The sequence below is a fragment of the Panthera pardus genome, unplaced genomic scaffold, assembly GCF_024362965.1.
Source record: "Panthera pardus isolate Hobbes unplaced genomic scaffold, ASM2436296v1 HiC_scaffold_21, whole genome shotgun sequence".
In the NCBI taxonomy this organism is placed as follows: Eukaryota; Metazoa; Chordata; class Mammalia; order Carnivora; family Felidae; genus Panthera; species Panthera pardus.
Genome location: NW_026526777.1, coordinates 15,454,682 through 15,474,886, shown reverse-complemented (window position 1 = coordinate 15,474,886; position 20,205 = coordinate 15,454,682). Strand labels below are relative to the sequence as shown.

The following is a 20,205-nucleotide window of genomic DNA, read 5'->3' as shown; positions in this document are numbered from 1 at the left end:
ATCATCCTCCATCCATTTAGAGAAGGACATCCAATCAGACTCTTTCGTTAAATAGGGTATCAAAGGTACAGATTGCTGTGTTACCTGACTTCAAAAACCATTAGTATTTTTGTTAAGAAATTTCAAAAAATCATGTGATAACAGTAGAGCTCTATTACTATTCATGTTAGGGGTCCTCAAGACCACCCCCAGGTTCAATGATTTACTAGCAGGACTTGCCAGACTTACCATAAAGTCCTACTTGTGGCTATGATTTATTATAACTAAAGGATAGAATATAATCAACAAGGGGAAAGGCACATGGGTAAGTCCAAGGGAAACCAACCACAAGGTTCTAGTCACATGGGATATGCCTAATCCCTCCCCCTCCCCGCCCAGCAATGTTAATGTTTTGTGAAAACATGTGAAATGTTGCCAAACAGGAAAGCTCATTAGAAACTCAATGCCTAGGGTTTGTACCAAGGGCTGTTTATGTAGACAGCCTTTGTCAACATGAATAACCCCCAAACTCTAGATTTCCAGAAGGACATCAGGGTTAAGCATAAACCATTTGGTCAGACAAAATTTAAGAGACAGTGAGCCACTCTGACCTGTTTTGGGGATGGCAAGAACCCTCACAAAGCCCAAGTTCCCAGATGCCAGCCAAAGGCTAACTTTGTAATCAGGTTTTTCTACAGATAAGCAGTCAGACCCACTATGTTACCTTTTTTCTAACACACAATCCCTAGCTTTTTAATTTTTGTTAATGTTTATTTTTTTTTTTTTGAGAGAGAGAGAGAGAGTGTGTGTGTGACAGAATGCAAGTGGGGGCAGGGCAGAAAGAGAGGGAGACACAGAATCCAAAGCAGGCTTCAGGCTCTGAGCTGTCAGCACACAGTCTGACGCAGGGCTCACACCCACGAACCACGAGATCATGACCTGAGCCGAAGTAGGACGCTTAACCAAATGAGCCAGCCAGGTGCCCACACAATCCCTAGCCCAAAAGGGCATAGTACTCGGGGATAGAAAGAGCTGTAAGAAGAGCATCACTTGACAGGTGCTGTGGCTACTCATGGCAGGATACAATCAGCTTAAGACTAGCTCAAAACTGCTTCTGCACCGAGACAAGAAGCTGAGGGTTAAATATTCCAACTTCTCTTCCTGCCAGCCTTTCAGCTGACTGGCAGGCTTCTGCGAGTAGCCAAAGCCAACAGGAAGTCAGAGGGTAAGGGAGCCTGCTGATGCAGACCATCCAGAATCTTGATGGAATAGAGTAGGGTGGGGAAGTATGGAGTAGGATAGTGAAGTTATCCTGCACACCAGGCAAAGACTTTCAACTAAGACCTATTATTAATTCATCAGTATTCATGAGGGATACACTCCACTTTAAAGACATGGTATAATCCAATAATAACATTTTAAGAAAGTATTTCAAGAGCACTGAATTTGAAATATACAAAATTCCATATATGATGCATAGGCTTCCTAAAGACAATGTCTCTAGTCCTAAGGGAGATAATATTGATGTTATATTCTTAAAGAAAAAAAAATATTCGAACTAGATACACTCTCACTCTTCCCTTTTATCTTGTTTTTCCTCCTTGGGAATTTGCATTGTCATATTAAATATCTAACTGTCCATATGCCTAGTTAGATACAAGACGAGAGTAGTAGCAATCTCAAAATGACATAGTGACACAGGAAAAGAGAACCATTTCCAAAAAGGACCTTATATTTTTGAATTCTGGAATTTGCCATATATGATATGGTCATTTGCACTGGTTGAACACAGACTGACAGGCATTTGATCTGTCAGGGATTTTTAATTTAGGGCTCTACATCCTGTTGTTCTTGGTGGAACCACAAAGACTCATAAACTGTCTCATTTATAGCATTCTCAAAGAGCCTTGTAATCTATGGCAATTGAATATTTTTAGTGGATATTACTAACTGTATCTAAAACTCTGCATGATATCAGGAACACAACAGATTTCAGAGTTAAAGCAATCAAAACTGACCTTCAGACTATTTTCTAAGACAGTGAAATACTTTTTGGATGACTGGAAGAAAAATATGTTTCCATCCCATGTCAAAGGTATGGGAAATGATTTGCATTACTTGAAAATTTCCTTAGCAACAAACATTCACGTACACAAATACACAAATAGGCTCTTTCAAACACTTAAAGTTGATTACTTGTTATGACTATCTCTAACCACGGTCTTGTCCAACTTCACAGTATAGATGTAGCCTATTTGACATCAAAATGAGAATGTTCATAGATCTGAAGGCTTTGATGGTTCAGTACCACTTTGAGAAATAATATTATGAAATCCCGGCCCTGAGATAACCTGAACTCACCTTCTGTGTGCTGAAAGGGAATTCTGAGAAAATGGTCACATACTCATTTATCAAAATTGCCAAGCATGACCTTTGCATAAGCCAGACTTTCTTTTAAGGAAGGATAGTATAAAGTTGTGACTATATCCATTTGTTTGGGAGCCATGAGTTTTAATCGTGGCTTAGGCACTTGGGTAATTGTGTAACTGTAGTCAAATTTTGACTAGACTCTCTGAATCCTCCCTCATCTATAGTAAAGGGAGGATTATCTACTGTTCAGGATTATTTTGCATATAAAATGAATATGTGTATGTCCCTCTTCCATGAAAGGCTGGAAACACTGTGGCTATGAGAACAGGTGTCTGGATTCCCTCTGTCCTTTGCCTTGCCATCCTTAAGGGGTTATCCCTATGTATGTGATTCCAGCTGGATGGCCACCAAGTCCACATCCAAATCTACAGGAAAAGGAAAAAGAAAAAGAAAAAGAAAAAGAAGAGAGATGGAGGGCATGTCCTGTGGTTATGAAAGCACAACCCAGGACTCCCACACATCACTCCTGCCCAGATCATTTCAGGCAGAAGTTCGTGACATGGCCATACCTAATCACAAAGGAAGATGCAGCTATGAAGCCAGCACTTAGTGCCATTAATGCAAAACAAGTAGAAGATAGTTATTAAGAAACATTTTAAAATGTATTCTATAGATGAAATTAAAAAATAAAACAATATCTAGAAAATTATAAGAAACATTTAAAAAGTAAAAAGAGATAGGAGTGCTTCTGATTATGGCAACAAAAAGAGTTTAGACCCAAAGAGTTAAAACTCAGTGAAATCTCCAAAATAACCATTTCTGGGAGCTCTAAATCAACCACAAGCAAACAAAAAGTTAAGAACATATACCTACTCTTGAAGAACTTGGAGAGCTTTGAGTCATAACAGTAGGAGTCTGTGGCCCTTTTGTGAGGGGCTGTTCCCATAGTACCAGTTCCACAATTAGGTGTGTTAGTTGTACCAGCAGGGCTGACTATAAACAGTAGCTTTGGTACCATAGGGCACTGACTCCATATGGGGTTGGCAGCAGGAATTCATAGCTTTGCCATCTAAAAATGGCTCAGCTGATTGGGAACAAGAGGGAAAATTCACAGGTTTGCTAGCCTGTGCATGTGCTCCCAGCTAGGTTGAGTGGGGAATTTACCAGATAATCAAGCAGGAGACCCCAGGCAGGAGAGAGCCATGGAAGACCTGAGAGAGGTTCTCCACAGATCTTTATCAGGCTGGAAAACCATGAAGCTATGGGGAAAACCATGAGAGCCAGTGAAAAGTGGAGGCCAAAGAACGAAGAACTCACTGTAACTCTGAAAACATCCCCCAACCCAGACACACATTGAATGGCAGAAGCTATATGGTCTAGAAGTATTTGAGCACAAACATTGCCCAAATATTTGGCTGCTTCAGACACAGCAGTGACTCCTAGGAAGCCAGGCTGTGAGTAAAAATTAAAAAACAAAAAAACTGGTAGAGACATCAGCAGCTGTACACTGCAGTGGAGAAATCTCCCCACCATTTAAGTCTATGCAAACTATCAAAAAAATCTAAACAACTTAAGTGTTTCCAACATACAATTACAACACACTTAAAGGAACTATGAACTATACTCATAAAATTGGCAGTGGAGAGAAACAGATTCTGAATGATCTCTAATATTAAGTGTAGCAAAAAATACTTCATAGCAGCTATTGTAAATATGTCCTAAGAGTTAAAGAAAAATATGATGATGATGATGATGATGATTCAGTAAAAAGAAAACTTTAATAGAGAAACAGAATGTATAAAAACACTAAATTCCAGAGTTGAACAATACAATAACTAAACTTGAAACTTTCCTGAAAAGGACTCAATGGCAGATTTGAAAGGAAAGGAGAAAGAATCAGTGAACTTGAAGATAAGGCAATAGGTAAAATGTAAAGATATAGCAATATGATTTAGCCAATCCACAGAAAGAAAGTGAAAAAAATAGACCAAACATGAACAGATCCACAAAGACCTATAAGAAAATGTCAGGTGTACCATGCACCAAAATATGTGTCATGGGAACCCCAAAATGAGAGACCGAGAAGGTGGCAGAAAATATCTGAAGAAATATTGGCTCAAACTCCCCAAATTTGGTGGAAAACATTTATCTACATTTCCATTTCCAAAAAGTACAATGAATCCAAGTATGATACAAAGAGATTCACACTAAACATATCACAGTCAAACTGCTGAAAGACCAAAAAAATCTCAAAAAAAAAACCAAAAAACAAAGCAAAAAAAAAAACACTTTTAAAAGAGTAAGAGAAAATTCATTTACAGTTGAAGAAAAATACAGTTAAAGGCTGACAAAAACAATGGAGGCCATAAAGTAGTAGAATGAATTCAAAGTCAGTCCTAAAAGAAAAAGGAATACTTGTTACCAAGAATTCTATCCAGAAAATCTACCCATTGGAAGGAAGGAAGGAAGGAAGGAAGGAAGGAAGGAAGGAAGGAAGATATAGGTATTCCCAAATAATTTGAAAAAAACAGTGGGAGAATTCTTGTAGACTAGCCCTACAAAAAATACTAAGGAAATCAATCATGCTAAAAGGAAATGACACAGAGAGTAAATAAATTGAATCACACAGAGGTAGGAAGAACACCAGAAAGGATAAATATGGAGTAAATATCAAAGACTCCGTGTATATCTGTGTGTGTGTATATATATTCATATTCTGTTTTCTCTTCTCAAATCACTTTTAAAAACGTATTACTGTTAAAAGAAAATAATAATTATATTAGTGCAATGTTGGGTTTATTATATATACTATATATATGTACATAGTATATATATATAGTATATATATATATATGCAACACATACACACATTTACACGGTATGATCACTCAAAGATAGGGAAGGAAAGGAAGCCGTACCAAAAGCGTATCTGTTATATATTACCAGCATTATATCAGTACAGCCTAAAGTAGACTGTGGCAAATGAGTATGCATACTCTAATTCGTAGGGCAACTAGTAATAAAATAACACAAAATATAGATTAAAAAGTGAACAGAACATAATAAACTGATTTTCAACAAGACTAATGAGAACCAAGGGAAAAATAGTGTTTTCCATAAATAGTGCAGGAACAACTGGAAAGCCACATTCGAAATGAATGAAACTGGAGACTTAACTCACAACATATCTAAAAATTAATTCAAAATGGATCAAAGATTTAAATGTAAAAGCAAAAAGACTATAAGACTCTTACAAGAAAACATGGGGGTAAATCTTCCTAACCTTGGATTTGGTAACGGTTTCCTAGATATTACACTAAATGCATAAATAATAATAAAAAATGGATACGTTGAACTGTATCAGATTTTGAAACATCCATGCTTCAAATGACACTATCAGGAAAGTGAAAAGTAAACCCAGTTGGGAAAGACATTTGTAAATCATATATCTAATAAAGGACATGCACATAGAATATGTAAAGAACAGTTGCAGCTCAGTAATAAAGACAAATAACCCAATGAAAAACTAGGCAAATAACTTGAATAGACTTTCTCCAGAAAAGATACAGATGGCCAATAACTATGAAAAGATGCTCAGTATTACTAATCATTAGAGAAATGCATATCAAAACTACAATGAGATAGCATCTCATATATATTAGATGGCTGTGATAAATACAAAATAACAATGTTGGCAAAGATATAGAGAATCTGAGCCATTGTGTACTGTTGGTGGGAATTAAAAATAGTAAAGCTGGTGTGGGAAATAGTATGGCAGTTCCTCAAAAAAATTAAAAGTAGACTTACCATATGATCTAGAATCCCTCTTCTGTTATATACCCAACAGAACTGAAAGCAGTCATTGAAAGCAGTCTTGAAGAAATGGCTATACACCCATACCCATAGCAGCATTACTCACAGAAGCCAAAACAGGGAAGCAACCCACAGGCCCACCGACAGATGAATGGATAAGCAAAATATGGTACATGCATATGATGGAATATTCTTCAGAATTAAAAGGAAGGGAATTATAAGATAAGCTACAAAATGGATGACCCTGGAGGACATATGCTAACTGAAATAAGCCACTCACAAAAAGGCAAATATTTTGTGATTTTACTTATATGAGGTTCTTAGATTATTCAAAATTATAGAGAAAATAAAATTGTGGTTGCCAGGGGCTGGGGTCAAATGGGAGATATTATTGTTTAATTGGTACACAGTTTCCATTTTACAAGTTGTAAAGAGTTATGGAGATGCACGGCAGTGATGGTTGCACAACATTATGATTGAATTTAATATAAATTAACTGTGCATTTAAAAATGGCTAATACGGTCAATTTTATCTTGTATATATTTGACAACAAAAATATTTTTAAAGTGTTAGTTACAAAAGCTTCTATGATAAGTAAGGATAAAGAAAAAGCTCTGAGTGATAAAAAGATGGATAAATAACCGAGGATAAACATAGCAGTGAACAGTGTCAAGAAGACTTAAACACAAATGAGCTATGGACAGTTTATAAATAAATATAAATATATATTATATAATTATATATTATATAATTATATAATACATATAATATATATTAATATATATTAATATATTTCACATATATTTACATATTTTATATATATTTAATACATAATATATAAATTTATATATATATATATTTCATTAAGTTCATAGTAAGAAGTTTAGGGAAATTGAAATTTCATCCACTAGTAAAGCTCAGAAAAGGAAGAACCATTTAATACCTGTTTTGCTAGTGTCTCTCCTATTAAGGAGAATGGCCACAATGCCTAAAGCATGAAACAAATATTGATAGGAAAGAAATGAATCATAAAATAAGGAAGCAGATTTTAACGAGGTTCTAACTAACTATCTTCTCTGAATTCAATTCTCCTGCATTCTGGAAATTATATGCTCAGATTCCCAATTCAACTTTCTGTCAAAAAAAAAAAAAGAAGGAAAAAATAACAGATGAAACTGCTAAACTATTGCCAGTGGCCTCTAAGGAAGGGGAAAAGATAATAGTCATAATCCCATGGTTCCCAAACTGTGTAGAAGGACACCTTGAAACATACTAATGTTCCTGAAAAACACATGCTTGACATCTGTTGGACACAGAGCAAAATACCAGCCCGAGGTAGTTCACAGTTTCAACAATAGATAGCACTACATTCCTTCCAATAGCATCCTATCTTTGTGAAGCTGCTTGTTCCGGCTGTTGCTAGGATAACAAGCAAGTACCATGTAAAAATCGAGGTGGAACAGGAAGGAAAGCAGGCTCCCTTCCTACCCATGCCACAACCAGTATTTCCCGTGCCCTGTGCTCACTCCCTTGTATTGCCAGTATGTCCATCATTTCTGCTATGTTTCGAGCTCCTTTAAAGGCAGGAATCCTGTCTATTTTTTTTTTTTCTAAAATGAATGACCTGTGTTGATACTGGGCTTCTAACTTTGCACAGTGTTGGGTAAATTTTGTGAAACACAAACCTAAAACAGCAGCAGCAACAACTACCATAAGTAGTTGAAGGAATGTATTTATCACCAAGGATCACAAGTTTAGAGAGAAAATTTAGTATGTATATATATATAGACATATTGTGTGTGTGTGTGTGTATATATATATATGTATATATATATATATATACATATATATATATATTCTTATATATTCTTATATATTCTTTCTGTATAAAAACTTTTCTATTCCTAATTATTTTTCTATATATGTGTGTGTGTGTGTGTATATATATATATATATATATTCTTCTAGGGGGAGGTTCCGGAAGATGGCGGCGTAGGAGGACGCAGGGCTCACAGCGCGTCCTGCCGATCACTTAGATTCCACCTACACCTGCCTAAAGAACCAAGAAAACCGCCAGAGGATTAGCAGAAGGGAGTCTCCGGAGTCAAGCGCAGACTAGAGGCCCACGGAAGAGGGTAGGAAGGGCGGCGAGGCGGTGCGCGCTCCACGGACTGGCGGGAGGGAGCCGGGGCGGAGGTGCGGCTCGCCGGCCAAGCAGAGCCCCCGAGTCTGGCTGGCAAAAGCGGAGGGGCCGGACAGACTGTGTTCCGACAGCAAGCGCGACTTAGTGTCTGGGAGGTCAGAAGTTAACAGCTCTGCTCGGAAAGCGGGAAGGCTGGAGGACAAAGGGAGGGAGAGCTGCTGAGCCCCCGGACGGCAGAGCTCAGCTTGGCGGGGAACACAGGCGCCAGCGCCATCTCCCCCGCCCATCCCCCAGCCAAAATCCCAAAGGGAACCAGTTCCTGCCAGGGAACTTGCTCGCTCCGCACAAACACCCAACTCTGTGCTTCTGCGGAGCCAAACCTCCGGCAGCGGATCTGACTCCCTCCCGCTGCCACAGGGCTCCTCCTGAAGTGGATCACCTAAGGAGAAGCGAGCTAAGCCTGCCCCTCCAGCCCCCGTGCACCTTGCCTACCCACCCCAGCTAATACGCCAGATCCCCAGCAACACAAGCCTGGCAGTGTGCAAGTAGCCCAGACGGGACACGCCACCCCACAGTGAATCCCACCCCTAGGAGAGGGGAAGAGAAGGCACACACCAGTCTGACTGTGGCCCCAGCAGTGGGCTGGGGGCAGACATCGGGTCGGACTGCGGCCCCGCCCACTAACTCCAGTTGTACACCACAGCACAGGGGAAGTGCACTGCAGGTCCTCACCACGCCAGGGACTCTCCAAAATGACCAAACGGAAGAATTCCCCTCAGAAGAATCTCCAGGAAATAACAACAGCTAATGAACTGATCAAAAAGGATTTAAATAATATAACAGAAAGTGAATTTAGAATAATAGTCATAAAATTAATCGCTGGGCTTGAAAACAGTATACAGGACACCAGAGAATCTCTTGCCACAAAGATCGAGGGACTAAGGAACAGTCACGAGGAGATGAAAAACGCTTTAAACGAAATGCAAAACAAAATGGAATCCACGATGGCTCGGCTTGAAGAGGCAGAGGAGAGAATAGGTGAACTAGAAGATAAAGTTATGGAGAAAGAGGAAGCTGAAAGAAAGAGAGATAAAAAAATCCAGGAGTATGAGGGGAAAATTAGAGAACTAAGTGATACACTAAAAAGAAATAATATACGCATAATTGGTATCCCAGAGGAGGAAGAGAGAGGGAAGGGTGCTGAAGGGGTACTTGAACAAATTATAGCTGAGAACTTCCCTGAACTGGGGAAGGAAAAAGGCATTGAGATCCAAGAGGCACAGAGAACTCCCTTCAGACGTAACTTGAATCGATCTTCTGCACGACATATCATAGTGAAACTGGCAAAATACAGGGATAAAGAGAAAATTCTGAAAGCAGCAAGGGATAAACGTGCCCTCACATATAAAGGGAGACCTATAAGACTCGTGACTGATCTCTCCTTTGAAACTTGGCAGGCCAGAAAGGCTTGGCACGATATATACAGTGTGCTAAACAGAAAAAATATGCAGCCGAGAATCCTTTATCCAGCAAGTCTGTCATTTAGAATAGAAGGAGAGATAAAGGTCTTCCCAAACAAACAAAAACTGAAGGAATTTGTCACCACGAAACCAGCCCTACAAGAGATCCTAAGGGGGATCCTGTGAGACAAAGTACCAGAGACATCACTACAAGCATAAAACATACAGACATCACAATGACTCTAAACCCATATCTTTCTATAATAACACTGAATGTAAATGGATTAAATGCGCCAACTAAAAGACATAGGGTATCAGAATGGATAAAAAAACAAGACCCATCTATTTGCTGTCTACAAGAGACTCATTTTAGATCTGAGGACACCTTTAGATTGAGAGTGAGGGGATGGAGAACTATTTATCATGCTCCTGGAAGCCAAAAGAAAGCTGGAGTAGCCATACTTATATCAGACAAACTAGACTTTAAATTAAAGGCTGTAACAAGAGATGAAGAAGGGCATTATATAATAATCACAGGGTCTATCCACCAGGAAGAGCTAACTATTATAAATGTCTATGCGCCAAATACCCGAGCCCCCAGATATATAAAACAATTACTCATAAACATAAGCAACCTTATTGATAAGAATGTGGTCATTGCAGGGGACTTTAACACCCCACTTACAGAAATGGATAGATCATCTAGACACACAGTCAATAAAGAAACAAGGGCCCTGAATGATACATTGGATCAGATGGACTTGACAGATATATTTAGAACTCTGCATCCCAAAGCAACAGAATATACTTTCTTCTCGAGTGCACATGGAACATTCTCCAAGATAGATCATATACTGGGTCACAAAACAGCCCTTCATAAGTTTACAAGAATTGAAATTATACCATGCATACTTTCAGACCACAATGCTATGAAGCTTGAAATCAACCACAGGAAAAAGTCTGGAAAACCTCCAAAAGCATGGAGGTTAAAGAACACCCTACTAACGAATGAGTGGGTCAACCAGGCAATTAGAGAAGAAATTAAAACATATATGGAAACAAATAAAAATGAAAATACAACAATCCAAACGCTTTGGGATGCAGCGAAGGCAGTCCTGAGAGGAAAATACATTGCAATCCAGGCCTATCTCAAGAAACAAGAAAAATCCCAAATACAAAATCTAACAGCACACCTAAAGGAAATAGAAGCAGAACAGCAAAGGCAGACTAAACCCAGCAGAAGAAGAGAAATAATAAAGATCAGAGCAGAAATAAACAATATAGAATCTAAAAAAACTGTAGAGCAGATCAACGAAACCAAGAGTTGGTTTTTTGAAAAAATAAACAAAATTGACAAACCTCTAGCCAGGCTTCTCAAAAAGAAAAGGGAGATGACCCAAATAGATAAAATCATGAATGAAAATGGAATGATTACAACCAATCCCTCAGAGATACAAACAATTATCAGGGAATACTATGAAAAATTATATGCCAGCAAATTGGACAACCTGGAAGAAATGGACAAATTTCTAAACACCCACACTCTTCCAAAACTCAATCAGGAGGAAATAGAAAGCTTGAACAGACCCATAACCAGCGAAGAAATTGAATCGGTTATCAAAAATCTCCCAACCAATAAGAGTCCAGGACCAGATGGCTTCCCTGGGGAATTCTACCAGACATTTAAAGCAGAGATAATACCTATCCTTCTCAAGCTATTCCAAGAAATAGAAAGGGAAGGAAAACTTCCAGACTCATTCTATGAAGCCAGTATTACTTTGATTCCTAAACCAGACAGAGACCCAGTAAAAAAAGAGAACTACAGGCCAATATCCCTGATGAATATGGATGCAAAAATTCTTAATAAGATACTAGCAAATCGAATTCAACAGCATATAAAAAGAATTATTCACCATGATCAAGTGGGATTCATTCCTGGGATGCAGGGCTGGTTCAACATTCGCAAATCGATCAACGTGATACATCACATTAACAAAAAAAAAGAGAAGAACCATATGATCCTGTCAATCGATGCAGAAAAGGCCTTTGACAAAATCCAGCACCCTTTCTTAATAAAAACGCTTGAGAAAGTCGGGATAGAAGGAACATACTTAAAGATCATAAAGGCCATTTATGAAAAGCCCACAGCTAACATCATCCTCAACGGGGAAAAACTGAGAGCTTTTTCCCTGAGATCAGGAACACGACAGGGATGCCCACTGTCACCGCTGCTGTTCAATATAGTGCTGGAAGTTCTAGCATCAGCAATCAGACAACAAAAGGAAATCAAAGGCATCAAAATTGGCAAAGATGAAGTCAAGCTTTCGCTTTTTGCAGATGACATGATATTATACATGGAAAATCCGATAGACTCCACCAAAAGTCTGCTAGAACTGATACATGAATTCAGCAAAGTTGCAGGATACAAAATCAATGTGCAGAAATCAGTTGCATTCTTATACACTAACAATGAAGCAACAGAAAGACAAATGAAGAAACTGATCCCATTCACAATTGCACCAAGAAGCATAAAATACCTAGGAATAAATCTAACCAAAGATGTAAAAGATCTGTATGCTGAAAACTATAGAAAGCTTATGCAGGTAATTGAAGAAGATATAAAGAAATGGAAAGACATTCCCTGCTCATGGATTGGAAGAATAAATATTGTCAAAATGTCAATACTACCCAAAGCTATCTACACATTCAATGCAATCCCAATCAAAATTGCACCAGCATTCTTCTCGAAACTAGAACAAGCAATCCTAAAATTCATATGGAACCACAAAAGGCCCCGAATAGCCAAAGTAATTTTGAAGAAGAAGACCAAAGCAGGAGGCATCACAATCCCAGACTTTAGCCTCTACTACAAAGCTGTCATCATCAAGACAGCATGGTATTGGCATAAAAACAGACACATAGACCAATGGAATAGAATAGAAACCCCAGAACTAGACCCACAAACGTATGGCCAACTCATCTTTGACAAAGCAGGAAAGAACATCCAATGGAAAAAAGACAGTCTCTTTAACAAATGGTGCTGGGAGAACTGGACAGCAACATGCAGAAGGTTGAAACTAGACCACTTTCTCACACCATTCACAAAAATAAACTCAAAATGGATAAAGGACCTGAATGTGAGACAGGAAACCATCAAAACCTTAGAGGAGAAAGCAGGAAAAGACCTCTCTGACCTCAGCCGTAGCAATCTCTTACTCGGCACATCCCCAAAGGCAAGGGAATTAAAAGCAAAAGTGAATTACTGGGACCTTATGAAGATAAAAAGCTTCTGCACAGCAAAGGAAACAACCAACAAAACTAAAAGGCAACCAACGGAATGGGAAAAGATATTTGCAAATGACACATCGGACAAAGGGCTAGTATCCAAAATCTATATATTCTTCTATATACTATATACTATATATATACCTAATATACTATATACTATATACTATATATACTATACTAATACTATATACTATATAGTATACTATATACTAATATACTATATACTATATATACCTAATTATTTTTCTATATATGTGTGTGTGTGTGTGTATATATATATATATATATATATTCTTCTATATACACACACACACATATATAGAAAAATAATTAGGAATAGAAAATTTTTTAACTATTAAAATTGGAAGCATTTGGAAAGATACGAAGGCTTAGCCCAGAGAAGGAAAGATATAACATAAAAGTAAATGTCTACCACTGCTAAGAAATGTAGGCCAGGTGTTCAGTGAACCAACCTGCCCAGTTCTACCTAAGGTATAGTTCCTAGACTGTGTCTTAGGTGTAAGAATAAGTATAAAAAAGTGGATCAGATGCCAATATTTTCACACAAAATTAGAGGCAGAACCAATCAAAAACTGCTAAGATTCAGTATGTTGTATCCTAAGTTTGTCACAAAATGCTGATCTACAACTGACATCCAAAGCAATATGCTGGAATTCGTGTTGCACACAAATAAATCAACTCTATAACTAATCAATGAATGATAAATATTCTCAGTGAAATCCAGATTTGTTTAGACTGTATTTACACAAAGGCAATCATGACAGTCCTTTCCCAAAAGAAGCATAAATACCTATACTGTTATTTATACTAACATCCAGAGAAACCAAATGAAACACGGGATACTGAAGATAAAGTACATAGGTACAAAATCTGAATATGTCTTGTTAACCATTAGCCACACCCTGTCTTCCACTATCTCAAAATCTAGTATAGCTGCTGTGGAGCCCAATATTATATTAGGTAATTCTCTGTCTCTTAAATGTAGATAACACAGTTCCTAGTATGTTTGTTTATGATGATTTGTCCTGACTTATGGCATTTCTTAGCATTGTGACTCATGATAGTCCCAGGACACCCCAAGGAGAACATGCATTGTACAATATGTTATAGAGGGTACCTTACCACATGTTCTCAGCAGGCATTTCTTAGGAATTCTGGAAAATGTAAGGATATATGATCTTGAAGTAAATATAAATAAATCATCAATATGCTATGAAACTTAGGCTTGCAGGTTACTTGAGAAGTCAAGTCAAGGCACTGGAGAATGGTATTTAAAAGTCTGAAGATACTAAGGTGTAATCTTTAACTTCTAGGAGTTAAAAATAGAAATGTGAGAGATGTTTAAACAACTAATACAACTTACTGTAGAAGAAATATGAAATATAGTAATATGCTGTGATAATAATAATTGCTACAATAAACAAATGTTGATAGGAAAGAAGTGCATCATGAAATAAGGAAGCAGATTATAAGTGAGGGTCTAAACAATAATAGCACATACCCATAAAATTTGGAGGATAGAAAAACATAACTCATCATAAATAAGAATAAATCTTCCATTTGGTATAGAAAATTGGCTGCAAATATCCTTCTTTGGTGGGGTCACCAATCATTTTGTTTTAACCAGGAGTGTTAATTTTTTGCACTGAAAGTCCTATCACTGGAAAGTCCAACATCTGGGGAAAACCGGGACTCTTGTCACCACTAGAGTGATTCCATTCTTTTTTTTTTTTAATTTTGTTTTTAATGTTTATTTATTTTTGAGAGAGAGAGAGAGAGAGAGAGCGCGTGCGCGAGCATGAGTGGGGGAGGGGCAGAGAGAAAGGGAGACAGAATCGGAAGCAGGCTCTAGGCTCTGAGCTGTCACCACAGGTGAGGGCTCGAACTCACAGACCCGAGATCATGACCTGAGCCGAAGTCAGACGCTCAACCGACTGAGCCACCCAGGCGCCCCTAGAGTGATTCCATTCTAACAAAATATTGTAAATTTCCCGCTACTTACATAATAACCATTTTCAATAATCTCATCAAGGGAAAAGAACGCGTTTCATTTCATGTAGTTTTTTTTGGTTTTTTTTTTTTTTGTTTTTTTTTTTTTTCCATTTCTCACCGAAATCCTCCACATTTTGCCTAAGCCTTACTGATGGGTTCTCAGTGGAGAAGGAAAATAATGAGACACTCTTTCCTGCATGATCTTCCACCCACCAGCACAGGGCCAGAGTTCACTTACTTTTGCTGCAGCCCAGTGGATTGTTCACATCCAAATGGCTTGCCCTGGGAACACAAGTATCACACTTGGAGCCAGTGACAAATCGTTTACAGAAACACTGGCCCGTGACCAAGTGACAGGTTTCATTCAAGGCTCCTGAGAGATGACAATTGCAAGGCTGACATCTGAAAACAAGACAAATAAACCATCAAAGAGAATAATGTTTTGATTAATAATTCATAGTATAAGTTACATCTATCAATAACATTGTGAAATAAGATGGTCTGTTTTAGCCAATCTATTGAAAAGAATGCTTGAGCTAAACAAACAAATACAAAATCAAACAAGACAGAAAAAGAATATTTAACAAAATGTTGCTCACAATAAAATCTCTATGAAGCCTCCTCTTTGTAAACTAATTAATGGCAAAAAAAATGTTATATTGCTTTTTTCATGCTACAATACATCTTATGGATTCTTTTGAATGCCAGCTGCTCAATTAAGAATACTGTAAATTTTGCTTTCTCACAAAAGTAGCTCCTCTGAAAGCTAAAAATTTAGATTAGGTACCCATAAATCATCTTTCCAAGTATCTACCAAGTTATAAAATATAACACCGGTATGATAACCACTGATCTCCCTAAAAATCTTGAAATTCTATATTTAGTCTTACAAAGAATAAATTTCACTAAGAGTTTGAGGAAGACATGTTCCAATACTGCCGATGTCTTAATATAGGTTATATTTCATTTTCCATTTTATGCACTGAACTCATTTATCCAGAATGGTTGGTGAATAGAGCATTCTTCTGATCTATGAAAAGATGTTAATGATATAAATATCATGACATGACTTCGTTCCAACTTCAATTTCTTGGACCTAAAGTTGCTTGTAGAAATCACTATCCTGGCATTTTGCCATGATAGAATCCAAAACCTGTTTCCTCTGAGTAAATTATTCAAATTCATGGCCAATGCCAATGTCATTGATTAGGGTACACAATTTTGGCACCAGGAAGTGTTGGAGAAGCAAAAACAGCACATGTAAAAAAGACAACTCACTTGTAAACGGGAACTTTCCATGTGGTGCATTTAAAATAACATTAAATGGATTCACCTCTATTTTCTAATAAAGATGCTGGAGGCATAGTTTCTTTATCCCCCCTGCAACTTCTACAGTGTGATCTCTCGGGTAATCATTCAACACCCTTAAAAAGGCCGATAAAAACTAAAGACTGCTAAATAAGCTGCAAATTTGTTTTATGGACTAATATCACCTTGGGAATAAATAAAGTACAGTTTCTCTTGAAAACCCCTACACTGTAGTTTGCCCTTTTTATGTCATGATCAAAGGACATCCCCCCCCTACCAACAACTATATTAAGTCCTTTATGTATACAGACATTGCATCAAAACTCCATTTCAAATAGATGTTTTATTTAGGCTCCTTAAGTATCAGAGCTGAAGAAAATTATGCATGGAAATTAAAGTGGAATTATAGAAGCAACAAAATATTTGAGTTGCTCTTAATTTCATTATATGCTATTACTTAGAGCATATTGTTTGTAGGCTTTTAATGTAATATTGGTAAAGCATAAACAATAAGAGGCAAGCTTCTCCCAATGCATATATATATATCACCACACCAGTCATGAATAAGTCTCTTGAGTATTCAGTTTTTATTACCATTCACTCATGAGACAATCACACTTACTTTACATACAGTACATTTAGAGTAATAGTTTCCAGTGTATAACGCAATTCCTTTCCTTGATGTAGTTCTATTTTCTTCCAGCTAGCTGCTACACGCTTAACTCCAAGTTAGCTCTGTCAATATCCATGGGATATTAAGTTCTGAATCCAAATGGAATAAATAAATCCCTTCTTAGGAAAGCATGCAATGTTTTGAGTAATTAAATGTGACTATTCCTGATTTTATATTCTCTTATCCCAGCTGGTGTTATATCTAACTTATCTGACTTGTTATAATTGCTTGACTTCAGTAAGAGAGAATTTTACCTGAATGAAGTTCATAGGAGACTTCCCTGAATATTATAGTTTGTTTCTAACCCAAAGGGCACTGGGGATGATTTTGTAATTGAGGTTTAAGTAAAATGATTCCTATAAATTTCTCAGCCACTCAAATATAATTTTAAACATTTCCAAGACTCTTTTTAGCAAATCAGCTACAAGTCTGATGTCATTTGATAAGTTATCCCTTCTCAAGAGCACCTCCTACATGAAATATATTTCACATTTATTAAAACAAAATTATACATAATAAAGGAGAAGACATTTTAAGCTTAGAAAGAGAAACACCAAACTAAGATGAATTGTGATATTGATTTTGTCAGGATAAATGGTTTTTGTAATATTAATATAAAGAAACCTTCATTACACCGACTCTCCTGGTACAGGCAGAGCTTCTCCCGCAATCTGTTTAAAATCTTCATTTTTCATCCTTATGGGAAAACCTCACTTGCTAAATGGATTTCATAAAGAGTAATCTGTCAAGATTTATATAGATAAACAATTTGTGATGTTTATTGACCAGTTCATTATGGTAAACAAAACAGGAGTAAAGCATCGCTAATCTCTGCCAGCACTCTGCTATTACAGTTCTGTTTGGGCCTTTATGTAACTCAGTGTTTACTGAGTACAATGGGAAATAAGTTAATTGGCCTCTGTTCCTTAAATCACAAACCTCATATATTTTCCTTTCCACAGAACTTAGTCCAGTTGTGCAAATAGTAAGAGGAAGAGCCATCCTACTTATTATTATTGCAAAACATCACTATTAATAAAGGAGTGTATTTCAATGATGCATTTCATTGTCAGAAGCTTCATCATCTAAGAGAGAGCTATACTAGGAGGTCCAAGGATGTATTCCAGGATATAGATCATTTTACTGACATTTCTCTTTGAACACCTCTCTTCTATCAGGGGATTCAACTCAAGGGTACCATCAAATGTTTTTATACATATTGATTGACATAAACAGTATTCATTGAGGTCTAATTATGTTCTATGACTGGAAGAGACACTGAGGACATAAAGAGGAAAAAGATAGAGTTGTCCCTGTCTTCAAAGAGCTCACAGTCTAGCAAGAAAGATAAAATACAGCCTTAATAAAGATATATGCAGACTCTGTGGGCACAGAAAAGGACAAAACTAGTTAGTCTGGCAGGAGGGAAAGGGACAGCGAAAGGAATATTAAGAAGGCATCTTGGGGGAGCTTGGGTGGCTTAGTCATTTAAGCATCTGACTCTTGGTTTCAGTTCAGGTCATGGTCTCGCAATTCGTGGGTTCAAGTTCCACATTAGGCTTCACGCTGGCGGTGCAGAGGATGCTTGGGATTCTCTATCTCTCTCCCTCTCTCTCTGCCCCTCTCCTGCTCATGCTCTCTCTCTCTCACTCTCTCTCAGAGTAAATAAACTTCAAAAAAGAAAAAAAGAAGGAATCTTGGAAGAGATGTTTGAGCTGAATATTAAAAGTTGAATAGGAATATGCCAGGCAGGCCAGAGAGGGACAAAAGAGAGAGAAAAGGGAAACATCAGGAGAGGGTATGAGGTTATAAGCAATTCAAAATTTGGGGGTAAAATTCAGAATGGGAGGGGTAACAGACAAAACTAACTGAGAAGGCTAAGCAGAGGCAAGATATTGCCAGAAAAGGTGCAACAGTGACAGTGGTAAGGAGCAACGGAAAGAGAGAGAGAGAGAGAGATTTAAGAAATGTTGAGTAACTAAAATCAGGAGGATGAGGCAGACACATTGAAAAGAGAAGCAAAGAAGGGCACAGAGTTACTTCCAGTTTTCTAATTTGCTGACAGGTGTGATGGGGACACCATTTGACACAAAGAATGGATGAAGAAGAAATCTCAAATTGCTGAGGGATTGTAGACAAGGGTTGTTAATGATTATTAATGAATAAAACAGAAAGAAATGTTAAGGAGACTTTAATCTGGAGAAATTGGCCAAAGTTTCGATCAGTCCCTAGCACAAAGACTTGCACACAGTAAAGGTTCAATAAATAAATATTGTTGAATAAATGAATGAAAAAAGCACTAGGAAAGCTTTAGACTCGGAATAGGACACCACAGATAAATCAAATGTGACACGTAGCTCTAAGAACAATTTAGCTCTTTCGAGGCCTTTTTGATCAGCTTAGCTGTCCCCCCAGCTAACTTCTCCGCCAAGGAAGGGAATGCTTTCTTCAAGACTGGCCTAAGCTTTGACTGACTAAGACAAAAATCATATGACTTCATTCCTATGAGGACTTTAAGAGACAAAACAGATGAATGTAAGGGAATGGAAACAAAAATAATATAAAAACAGGGAGGGGTACGAAACATAAGAGACTCATAAATATGGAGAACAAACTGAGGGTTGCTGGAGGGGTTGTGGGAGGGGGGATGGGCTAAATGGGTAAGGGGCATTAAGGAATCTACTCCTGAAATCATTGTTTCACTATATGCTAACTAATTTGGATGTGAATTTTAAAAAATTAAAAATAAAATTTTAAAAATAAATAAATAAATAAAAGACTGGCCTAAGCTTTGAAACCTTAATGCCAGCAGAGTTCTCCATTCAGTCCTCTGGTTCAGGATCCCATGAGTACTAGAGTGCCCTCTAGAGGAGGTTGGTTTTCCGCTCGTTAAGATTATGTTTCCTCTTTGCAGCGGAACTGTGGCTCGCTGAGGTTCTTAGTTTTGTTTGTTTTTGTCACAGCCTACTAATAGCATTGGATTCTTTTGGAACTGGAATCAGAGTTACAGGAGAGGGGTGGGGGGCTCGGAGATGCTTCTTGTGTGAACTGAAAACCAGACTCACATGGCTTATTGGAGAGGAAGTGAGAATAGTATTGTCTCATCTAGAAGGGAGGAGTTAACAGTAGCCAGTCTACCCTCTCTGGTGAAGCCTTC

At 37.6% G+C, this 20,205-nt stretch overlaps 1 protein-coding gene across 3 annotated transcripts in view; it reads right to left on the bottom strand.

Moving 5' to 3' along the window:
- Positions 1-20,205, bottom strand: part of USH2A (usherin) — a 739,062-nt gene that overhangs the window by 538,380 nt on the left and 180,477 nt on the right. For all 3 annotated transcript variants that reach the window (XM_019465619.2, XM_053908979.1, XM_053908980.1), the window contains exon 15: positions 15,306-15,469. In XM_019465619.2, the coding sequence (XP_019321164.2) occupies positions 15,306-15,469 (164 nt within the window). The remainder of the gene's footprint in view (positions 1-15,305; positions 15,470-20,205) is intronic.